The sequence below is a fragment of the Piliocolobus tephrosceles genome, chromosome Y, assembly GCF_002776525.5.
Source record: "Piliocolobus tephrosceles isolate RC106 chromosome Y, ASM277652v3, whole genome shotgun sequence".
Lineage (NCBI taxonomy): Eukaryota > Metazoa > Chordata > Mammalia > Primates > Cercopithecidae > Piliocolobus > Piliocolobus tephrosceles.
Window position 1 is genome coordinate 7629476 of NC_045456.1, and position 12110 is coordinate 7641585.

Below are 12110 nucleotides of genomic sequence, written 5' to 3' on the forward strand. Positions count from 1 at the left end.
GGGGGGGGGAGGGATATTTGAGTGTGCTAGTCAAACTCGAGAATATCTTAAACTGTTTTAAAAACCGAGATGCTTCCAAATATATACAATAATGTCATTTAATAGCAAAAAGCATTTTGATATAAATCCTCTTAGAATTTGCTTAAATAAGACAAACTTGTGTAACTCCTTTGTAATTACTACTGTTCATGTTAAAACCTTCAAGCCTAACTCTTTCTTTTAACTTGGGTTTAAAGTTAACAAGACTATAGTCTTTTATTGCCAGTGTACTTTAGTTTTTTATAGGTAAACTCAATCAGGGTTTATTATAACAAATTCTGGATAAATGAAGTTTGATTACATTAATGCTTGAAATGGAAATGCTTGAAAAGAAGGGCAGAAAGCAGGACAAATGTTGCCTTTCATTTTACATTTAATAAGAAACAATTTGGCCAGGCACGGTGGCTCAGACCTGTAATCCCAGCACTTTGGAAGGCTGAGGTGGGCGGATCACTTGAGGCCAGGAGTTTGAGACCAATCTGGCCAACATGGCGAAACCCCATCTCTACAAAATATACAAAAATTAGCTGGGCATGGTGGCGCACACCTGTAGTCCCAGCTACCTGTGGGACTGAGGCACAAGAATGGCTTGAACCCGGGAAGCAGAGGCTGCAGTGAGCCGAAATCTGGCCACTGCACTCCAGCCTGGGTGACAGAGTGAGATTCTGTCTCAAAAATAAATAAATAAAATAATTTGGCCAGTGTCCTTATTCACTGGTTCTCAGGTTGTAATCATTTTGCTTTGTGTGTTTTTGAGCCTTTTTTCTTTGTATGCTTTTCAAAATTTTGAGGATTTTCCCCTTGCTATTTCTATTCTACTTTTCTTTTCTTAAATGCTGATCCTGACCTAGTAATTTGAATTCATGAGCCCTAGGGTTGGAACCTGCACAGGGACCTGCAAAGAGAATAGTCTGTGGTGTCGGCGGTGATTTTTTTTTTTTAATTAGAAAATACTTTCTGAAAAATTTCAGGTTCGAGTCCTTTTTTCACCTACTGACATTTTCTTTTGTTTCCTCTGATGCCTTTTTTAAAAACTAAAAATTCCCATTCTGGAAAAATTAGCAAATACAGGCAAACACACTAGAATATAATCTTACCCACCAACTAGAGCCAATTAGATTAACTCAGTGGTTCCCATGGGGTGGGAGTGGTGCAGTTGTGCCCCTCTAGGGGACATTGGGTAGTGTTTGGACACATTTTTGGTTGTCACAACTGGGGGTGCAGTGCTACCGGCATCCAGTAGGTAAAGACCAAGGATGCTGCTGAGAATTCTACAGTGCACAGGATAGCCCCTTTAGAACAAGGAATTATCTGGCCTCACATGTCAGCTGTACCCAGGTTAAGAAGCCTTGGTTTAACTTAACACTATGGAGTAAAGATTCCATTTACATTTATAGACTGCTATATCTTTTCCATATTATATGTAGGCCACAGTATAAATAACTGGCTAAAAATTTATCTAAAATGCAAAAAATCAAGAAAGGATAAATGTGCTTAAGAACACACAAATAGCTATAAAAATCATTCCTAGGCCGGGCGTGGTGGCTCACGCCTGTAATCCCAGCACTTTGAGAGGCTGAGGCAGGTAGATCACGAGGTCAGAAGATCGAGACCAACCTGGCCAACATGGTGAAAACCTGTCTCTCCTAAAAATACAAAAATTAGCTGGGCATGGTGGTGTATGCCTGTAATCTCAGCTACTTGGGAGGCTGAGGCAGGAGAATCACTTGAACCAGGGAGTTGGAGGTTGCAGTGAGGTGAGATAATGCCACTGCACTCCAGCCTGGCGACAGAGTGAGACTGTCTCAAAAAAAAGAAAAAAAGTCATCGCTGTGATTCACCAAAATTACCTCTACGTAATGACCAGTTACTGGGGAGATAATCTATGGTTGACTTTAGAATCCAACCTACAGCAAGGCTTGTAGGATGTCACTATATAATTTAATTTCCTCAACAACAGCCAAATCTGTTAACTTCTATTAAGGTAATTGAGTTTTTATGTGGAAACTGAATTGCGTATACCCTGCAGACAGAACACGTTTTGAATTTTCTGCCAGTCTCCCCAGCCACTTTAGGGATTTGTTAATTTCTTAAAGGAGAAATAGTTCAAATGACCAGAATTTACATATATAGACTTTTGTTGCATATATAGACTATTTTGTTGTTGTTGTTCTCTGGCATCCTATTAGCCTTAAAGGTTTTACTTAGTAAAGATATTTAGTAGCATTTGAGTATTTGAAATTCTGTGATTCCAAGAAATCTTTTACCTTTGGAAAACCCTGATTAAATTTAGGGTATTCCAAGGCAAATACAATACAGCATGTTCTAAAACATGCTTAAAATATTTCTTTGCAGTCTAAAATTATATTTGCTAGCTGGGCACAGTGGTACACTTCCATAATCCCGGCTACTTGGAAGGCTGAAGTGGAAGGATCCCTTGAGCTCAGAAGTTTGAGACCAGCCTGGGCAACATAGTGAGACCCCTCACTCTTAAACAAATTATATTTGCTAAGTTAATTATTCTGCCTTTTTTTGTTTGTATATTTGTTTTGAGACAGGGTCTCACTCTGTCACCAAGGCTGGAATGCAGTGGCGCCACCATGGCTCACTTGCAGCCTTGAACTCCTGGGCTCAAGTGATCCTCCCACCTCAGCCTCCCGAGTGGCTGGGATTACAGGTGCACACCACCATGCCCAGCTAATGTTTTAAAAATTTTCGGTAGAAGTGGGGTCTCGCCATGTTGCCAGGGGTGGTCTCGAACTCCTGGGTTTATGCAATCCTCCCACCTTGGCCTCCCAAAGTGCTGGGATTACAGGCGTGAGCCAGTGCACCTGGCCTCTTCTTTTTTATTTTAAAAGCACAATTAACTGCTAAAGTGATTTGTCTTTAGTATTTGATAACTAATGGGTTTTAGAGCGTTGTTTATAAGATGTAGCAAATTATCCTCATCATTATTTTTAAGACAAATTTATAAGACAAATGTAATAGAAGTAGATCAATAGCACAATAGAAAAAGATGGCAGAAAACATGAATATGTAATTCACAGATGAAGGTAAAACAAATGGTCTTTTTATTAAGGGAATGCAAATTTTAAAATCAACTAGACCCCTTTTTTTGTTTGTTTCTTCTTGGATTGGCAAAGATAAGCACTTAAAAGTTGTATTTTGTTTTGGATGATTAGTTTGGTTATGTCTACTAATGACTAAATGTGTGCATACCTTTTGACCCATTAGTTACACTTCAAAGAATTTTATGCAACAAAAATGTACTGAGACACACTGCTTAGTATAATAAGCCATTGAAGCTTACCTAAATATTCATCAATGAGAAATAGGTTAAGAAAACTATGGTACAACCATACATGAAACTGATGTACCTGTAAAAGAAAGGAGATCAATTTTTTTTTTTTGTAATAATATGGAAGGATACTCAAAATATATCACGTGAGAAAAGATCTAGGAACAGGATATTTATATTATTTATATTATTATTATTATTATTTTGTTCTTTGTAGGGACAGGGTCTCTCTCACCATGTTGCCCAGGCTTAGGAGCAGGATATTAGCTAACTTGTGTTACCTCTGAAAATCTTTGAAGTTCCCCCTGCTCTTTTTTCCAGAAGTGTAAAAACAAGCATATATTTAGTATTATACATTTTTTAAAAATGGAAAAATGCTGCTGTGTGAATGAAAGAGTATACATCGTGTTGCTCCAGATGGTAAAACTAGAGTAGAATTTACTAAAATAAAGTTTCAGCACGTAAAGTAAAGCACTTCTCTGCTCTTGGCCATTTTAGACACTAACCATCTGGAGCAACCATGTAACTCTTGCCACTCATTGCTAACTTAATGTAAAAAAAAAAAAATCGCTTGAGTTTCTTAACACTTCATAAATGCTTGTAAGACTGACACCGGGAGCCCTGTCATCTAAAAGGCACCTTATAGAGTGCTTTCAATTCTTCTGTTTTTTTCATTCATTGCTCAAAATAGATCATAGTAAGATTAGATACTCTCTGGTCTTCTTGGTCTTTGACACAAGGAAGAGGGTTCCAGAGTTGAGAGTAAGGACTTTGCATCCTTTGCCATAGAATTCGATTAGGGTCAATAAAAAGGACCATTGTGTTCTAGAATGTGAAGGACGAAGGATACCACTTTATAGTGCAAGGAATAAGTGAAGAAGTCCTTTTATAAGGAAAACTGCAGTAGAGCAATAACTTGAAATTACACTTATTTATATTTACTTTTCATTAAATGTAAATTATTTTCTTTTACTACATTGTACTAGTAGAAAGAGAATCAGCAGTTTAGGCATTCAGTCATGAATATTCAATACCATTGGTTTACTTAAGCACTTCTCATGTCAACAAGACTTAAGCCTGCAGATAACTCCTAGTTTATCAGTGTTCATTATAGCTTCCCGGTTGGTTTTACTTGTGAGTCATAAGCCTAGTATGGTGAATATCTAGGAAATTTCACGGTAACAGGGCTTGTCTTAGGTTTTGAGAACAGGTGTAACTTGACTTCTCTCTGCTGTTTGTCATCCTACACTTCCCACTACATCTGGTCCTTTTTTTAGGGTGCTGAGAACATTTTTCTTCATGCAGGGGAAAGTAGAAGTGCATGTCTTCTAAGAAGGACAAATAGGAATAGAATAAAAGAAAAAGTATATTGGGGCCGGGCGTAGTGGCTCACGCCTGTAATCCCAGCACTTTGGGAGGCTGAGGCGGGAGGATCGTGAGGTCAGGAGTTCGAGACCAGCCTGGCCAAGATGGTGAAACCCCATGTCTACTAAAAAAAAAAAAAAAAAAAAAAAAAGCCGGGTGCAGTGGCGGGTGCCTGTAATCCCAGCTACTCAGGAAACTAAGGCAGGAGAATTGCTTGAACCCGGGAGGTGGAGGTTGCAGTGAGGTGAGATCATGCCACTGCCCTCTAACCTGGGTGACAAAGCAAGATTCTGTCTCAAAAAAAAAAAAAAAAGTGCCGGGCGCGGTGGCTCAAGCCTGTAATCCCAGCACTTTGGGAGGCCGAGACGGGCGGATCACGAGGTCAGGAGATCGAGACCATCCTGGCTAACACTGTGAAACCCCGTCTCTACTAAAAAATACAAAAAACTAGCCGGGCGAGGTGGCGGGCGCCCGTAGTCCCAGCTACTTGGGAGGCTGAGGCAGGAGAATGGCGTAAACCTGGGAGGCGGAGCTTGCAGTGAGCTGAGATCCGGCCACTGCACTCCAGCCCGGGCGACAGAGCGAGACTCCGTCTCAAAAAAAAAAAAAAAAGTATATTGGAAGGGAGAATGGGAACGGAATCAAAATCATTGGTCTTGGATGAGAAGAGTCTTTCTCTTTGGTTTTGTGGTGATAATAGGGTAAAGCTGTAGACTTTTTTTTTTTTCTTTAATTCATGAGTAAGATGAGCAAAATTGAGAAAGTGTCATTTTCTTGGCCTTGAGAAATGACATTATCTAAAGGAGAGAATCGTTGGGACTGGGGAGAAGGGGAGGGGTGTATAGCTTGAAGACAGTGTGAGGAGTTGGCAGTAGACTTAGTGGGGAGCAAATTAGTGAGGGGCAAAAAAGATTTCCTGGGATTCAAGGCCCGTTTCAGGTTGAAATAATACATTGTCATCCTTATTCAAATATTAGGTTTCCAGAGAACCTGTACTAAGGACAATACGTGGTTTATAGTTGTATAATACAACTAGATTAAAAAATTTTTTTCTTACTGTTTTCATTCTGGCCTTTATTCCCACTTAATTGAAATCACTGGGGTTTTAGTGTTGTAAGAAACTGATAGTTATACTAAATATTATATGTGACTGTTTCCTGCAGGTACCCAGGGGAAGAACAAAATAGTAGGCCTAGGCCTGCACAGGGTCCCTTGTGTGCTATGACAGACTTTACTCTCACCCTTCCTAATTCCTAATTGATATAATTTGTATGTGACTCACAAGAGGTACGTAAGAGGGCGATTCAATTATAAGCTGGAGTTTGTAATTGAATCTACTTTCTTTGTATCTGAAAGAAAAATATTTTTGTTAATTATGGGCATATCATTTAGCTAAAAAATTACCTTAAATGTTAAGTGGTCCTTAAGGCATTTATAACGGAATTTTTCAGACCCTAGCAGTCTAAACTGGGAAATTATTTAAAATGTTATTAAAGCAACTTAAAGTGGTAAAAATAATACATTTATTTTTGTGCATTTTAGAGTTTCTTTTCTTCTTGAAGGATGTTTTTCCAATGAGGGGTTTCTCTCTATGAAGAATATTCTCACAATTAATAGATGCTAATTTCTTACTTAAGTACAGTAATATGGACCATTGGCTGTAAAGAATAGTTTGGCTTATCATCAACTCTTTTCCTTCCTAAAAGTGGTAAAAGGTGTGTCAGAGTGTAAGTGGTGGAAATGCCTGGGTGGTCACATTGAGAATTGTTCCTGTAGAGTTGTTGGTGTAGTTCATAGTAAGTCTCCTGGGGAGGAATGGTTGCGTACTGGGCCCTATTTGGGAAACCACCTCTTTTAATGAGCCTAAGCTCTCGATGGTTGGTTTTTACATAGTATGATAGAAAATTAAGAGAGAAAAGAAAAAGATGAAAAACTATAATATAAAGCCTCAAAGAACTGGTATTGTTTAGTCAAAAGGTTATTTGACAGATTGGTATTATTTAGGCAAAAGGTTATTTGACAGACTTAAACTTTTCTTGTTCTCTCTCCAGAAAACAGAGTATCACAGCAAGAGTTTCATTGGGTTTAAGAAAGCGTACTAGAATACGTGCTGGAGTACTGAGATGCATCAAAATGTAGTAGGATATATAAATTCAGTTTGTAATTACAGTTTTGTCAAGTTTGTTATTTATATTTTAGCATTACCTGAAAAGTCTAATTACATTAAATCCCAAGGGATAGTCCCAATTACTTCATTAAACTGATATTTTCATAGGGAATTTTGCTTGGATAATGATCCATTATTGGGGCTTATAATTTATTTTTTACACAGAATATGGAAATAGGTTCAGAGGTTCATTGACAAAAAAGCATTCATTAAATACTGTGAATCACTAATGCCATTGATACAGAAGAATTTCCCTATGAAAATGAGAGCTTCTGTAAGAAAATGAAGTAGTTGGGAGTTTAATTTCTTATTAATATAATTTTAACTTGCTGCTTCATACCACTATATTCTGAGTCGGGGGAAAAGGGCAGCTATCTCTTTAAAATATTTAGGAATTCTTTGAGGATTAAAATGTAACTGGCTTTTGTCCTCAGATACTTTTGTAATTAATGGTTGTGTAAGTTTAGGGATTTGTTAGATATTTTTCTTGGAACAGTTTACATGATTTTGTAGTTGAACATTTCAAAGTTTCAACTTGAATAAATATTAAAATGAGGATACTTTAAAGACACTCAAATAAGCAATTTTAAACTTGCTTTCTGATGGGGATATAATCCCTTTGCGAGTCTGAAGGATGATGGGCCCTCTCCCCAGGAAAATTTGTACATCATTTTGTTTCTAATTTCAGGGAACTCTTGGAGCCCCTAGAAGTCCTTCTGTAGACACTCAAATCTGTTTGGAGAGTTCATTAAAATCTGTCTTGAGGATTTTTTAAAAAGTAATATCCTCAGTCTCAGTCAAATTTTTTGCTTTTGTAGGTATAAGTAAACAGTCAAAAACCTTCATTGCTACTTAAAATACCAGATGAGTGACTACTTTTCCACTTTTTATTGGGAAAGATTTTTCTCTAGGTTCTTTAGTTTATATAATACAAATGAACTAATGAATTTAAACACTGGTGGAAGGGGAATATTCTAATTGAATTTTCGGTCAACTCAGTATTGACCAGATGACTTACACTGAAAATCTTTTCATAATATTAGTAATAAATATAGTGTTTTAGGATTTTGTAAAATTTCCGGAGGATGTCTGTCATCAGTTTGAACACTATATATAGTAAAGTTAGAAAAAAATGAATCTAAAGTCTTGGGCATTGTTTAGAAGTTAAATATTCAGCCTTAAACCAAAGAATGAAAGCAAACAGAAACTTAAGTTTTAGTTATCTTTACTGTGAACTAAATGTTCTAGAAATCTGATTGTGTCTGTGTCAGTTTGTATACTGTGTGTAAGAATGTATGCATTTCTTTTGTAGCCACGTCATGAATATTTTAATGTCCCTGTGTACTAAATGACTACTCATCGAGTATGCAGAATTTCACAGAGGAAATAGAATGCTGATATACATATGAAAGAAAATATCCACAGCATGGTGATTTATTATCTTGTATAATAATAGTAGAACATTTCAGAACTAGTACTTTTATGATTGTATTTTTTTCCTGTTCACATTCCAAACTTTTCTGTTTTATTTCATTCTATATGTGATCTTGAATATAGCTCATTCCTCTCTGCAACTGATTTAATCTCATCTTGACAAAATATGACCTAGAAGTGTTTTGAGTAATATTAAATCTTAAACACATACATACTATCATTAATGAACCATCTGTGATTTATAAGAGGAAAACATGACAATCATTAAAATGTTTACCAAAGAAAATATAGCTGAAGTGCTAGGTCAAAATAAGCAGTGCTGTAATATATAGTATGGTTTGGTCTTCAAATATTGAGGTTAAAAAAAGAAACTATTTTGTGTGATTATCTTACAATCTGTATGAGCGAATGTGTTCTAATGTATCACATAAAAGTATATGTGAAAATAATACAAGAAACTAAAATTAATTTGTACCATTATATAACATTTAATGTTAAAACATTCAGTGTTAAGAAATTCTGTAGTGCCACATTTATTCAATCACATTTGTGCTATATAATAATATCAAACAGTCCCTTTAAGAACTTATTAGAGAGCTATGTCTGAAGTCTGTTCTGCAATATCTGTTGCTTAGTAACTCTTTCAAAGCATTAATACTGAGTTTATATAGTTCAAAAATTCTAATATTCAGTTTTAATACCTAAATACTTATATTTTACTAGTGATGGCATTCTAATATATTGATTCCTCATTTAAATACTTAATGCTTTGTTAACTGGGGCATTATATTTCTGAATTTTAAAACCTTTAATATTGGTAACTGTTGCATATTCTTTTAATAAAACATACAGCCTATTTTATTATAAAAGGAAAACAATTCATTGTTTATATCTAGCGAGCATAAAGCCTAAGTAAGTTATTAAACAATAATTTCACAAGATGTTCAAATCGATTTACCACTGAAAGAAGATTTATGAAAATGTGTTTTGACCAAACTTAGTATTAGGCAGGTACACAGATAAGATTTTCCATTCTTAACATTCTCACTGTAATGCACTACATTTGAAGCACCTGGATGTGCTATCAAATGGGAAATTTAGCATTATATATTGGAAGCATTGAGAAACATTGGTCTTTCATTTCTATTTTTCCCCTCCTTTCCTCCTCCTGCCCCACAATATGTTATTCATCTGGTTTTAATGCTACATAAATATGCATTGTCTCATGCCTGTTTGTGTTGGATGCCTTGTGCTAAGCTGTAACAAAATGTTGCTTCTTTTGCTCTCTGTATACAGCTGCTTGCTTTAAATTAGTAGATTCTGAAATAGCTTTCCTTGCATGTCTAAAATAAAAGTATTGCATGTACTTTGTCTCATGTGAATGACTTTTTTTCTTTTCCATCCCTCATAAAAATAACGTTTTATATGTTCATTTTCTAGGCAAATTTTTAAAATTGTGGTTAAAAACACATTAACACAGAATTCACCATCTTACGCAGTTTTAAGTGTACGGTTCAGTTGTGTTAAGTGTATTCACATCGTTGTGCAGCAGATCTGCAGGACTTTTTCGTCTTGCAGAACTGAAACTCTATACCCATTAATCAGCAATTCCCCATATCCCCCTCTCCCCCAGCCCCTGGCAACCACAATTCCACTTTCTGTTTCTGTAAATTTTACGACTTTAGATAACAGTTTTTCTCCGTAATTTTGAGCTACAATTTCAGTGTGAACATGTGTAAGTTCCATTTTATATTATCAACACAATTTATTTTAAAACTCTACCTGTACAAGTCTCACAATAATAACATATGTAAATAATTATTTGAAACTAGGCCTTTTAGAAAGGACAAATATTTTCAATAATGCATATTTGATAAGCAGTATGATTATCTTCAGGAAATGCTATATAAGATTGCAGGCAGTGAGCACATGGGGAAAAGTCTGACCAGCTCCAAGGAGTAGCTGTGGGACATTTTTACATGGAGAAGCTGAGAATGTAAACTGTGTAGAATTCAATGGAGGCATTATTTAATTGATACATTCAAGGCTACATGAACTTTTAAACTATTTAACATTACATGGAAATAATTATTTTAAATTTTTTTTGAATATGTGATTTAGATGTCATTCTCTCAGTGTATTTAATGCTTAAGGCTAAATATAAATGAAAGAGATTGGCTTACATCACTCTTGGGTGTTATATCATTTCCACTAGACTTTCTTAAAAAACTTAATCATGAAAACTTCAAGACTCACGAGTATAGGAAATAGTATAAAGAACCCTCGTGTACACATCACTGAGCTTCAAGAACCATCAACTTAATACTGTTTACCCAACCACTCCCCGGATTTTTGCCTCAGTATCTTAGAGCAAGTCCTAGACATCTTCTTGTCAGTTTGTCTTTAATACTTCAGTCTGTGTCCCTAACAGATAAAGTACCATGCCCAACAAAATTAACAGGAATTAATAATTAATATCTTGTGCCTGGCTCAGTTTTTCCTAATTGTCTGAAAAATGCTTTTTTATATTTGGTTTGTTAGAATCAGATTCCAACCAAGACTCTCACGTACCTGATTGATGTGTCTTTTAAGTCTCTTTTAATCTTTAACAAGTCTTCTGCTTTATCCCCCCTTGCCATTTTTTTTTAAAAACCAGGTCATTTACGCTGCAGGATGTCTTACCTTATGGATTTGGCCATCGTATTCATGTGGCAATGTTTAGCTGTTCTGATATCCCTCATCTCTGCTTAGATCTGTAACCTGACTAGATTGAGGTTCAATTTGAGGGGGCAAGAATACTTCATAGGTTAGACTCTTTTTAAAAAAATACCTTTTTCACTAAAGCTGATTTTTACCCATTTTTATTACTACGCAGACATACTAAAAGGTCATCATATGAGCTTTATAAGTAGAATTGGTATATAGTACTTGCATTTAATAATAAATGCTAAATCATTTAGATTTCAATTGTGTAACTATATCACCTAACATTTTGGAGCACTTTCTATAAATTAGGCAGAGCCTTAACTCACTTAATCTCAACATATGAAGGTAAGTACTATTATCCACGTTTTCCAAATAAGGAAACAGACCGTAGAGTTTAAGTAATTTATTTAAGATTACACCATGAAGTGCTTGATTGCAATTAATATTCTAAAGATTTATGGTTTAATATAATTTCTCTTCTCCTTGTTTTGTGCTGTACCATGATTAGGATGCAAAAGTAAGTTTATTACTGGATACCAAAAATGTATATTATTTTCCCTCATTAAAATATAGTGTTGCCTTTTAATTACAAAATTCGTTGCTAGTAATGCCTGAAAGTTGGCCTCCTTGGTCCTTTATTTTGTGATTTGCAAAAAAATCAGCCACTTCGGAAAATTTTTAAATATTTTTTTTCTGGATATGCTTGCTTTGTTTTCAACTCCTTTGACATTTAAAAACCAGTATTGGTTGCTACATAGAATAAAAATGCCTTTGGCCCAGGGCATTCTTTCTATATGTGGCCTCTAGTGATGCCATTGGTTGCACTGGGGAGGTCTGGGAAGATAGCTGTTTCTGAAGACTTGCTGCTGTGGACACAGTTAACTAAAAACTCCAAGAGGAAGACATTTCTATAAATGCATGTGACAAAAAGCATGGAACACAACATTAGGCTAAGAACTGTGGGAACTCGGAGGGAAGAGGTTTTGAATTTTACCACTAAGATAACTTATCTTTCATATATATGTGAGTAGCAGTGATTTCATAAATTGCCAACTGGTTTGCATTGGGCTTGACTGCTTTTTGCATGACAGCAATGGCATC

The 12110-nt window shown here is 35.8% G+C and overlaps 1 protein-coding gene across 2 annotated transcripts in view; it reads left to right on the plus strand.

Moving 5' to 3' along the window:
• Positions 1–12110, plus strand: part of AP1S2 (adaptor related protein complex 1 subunit sigma 2) — a 29773-nt gene that overhangs the window by 15860 nt on the left and 1803 nt on the right. Inside the window, exon 5 of one of the 2 annotated variants that reach the window (XM_023198932.1) lies at positions 8182–11707. The exons of the other annotated variant lie outside the window; for it this stretch is intronic. Within the exon in view, the coding sequence (XP_023054700.1) occupies positions 8182–8217 (36 nt within the window). The 3' untranslated portion in view covers positions 8218–11707. Of the gene's footprint in view, positions 1–8181; positions 11708–12110 lie in introns of those variants that run through there. 2 annotated transcript variants of the gene reach the window in all.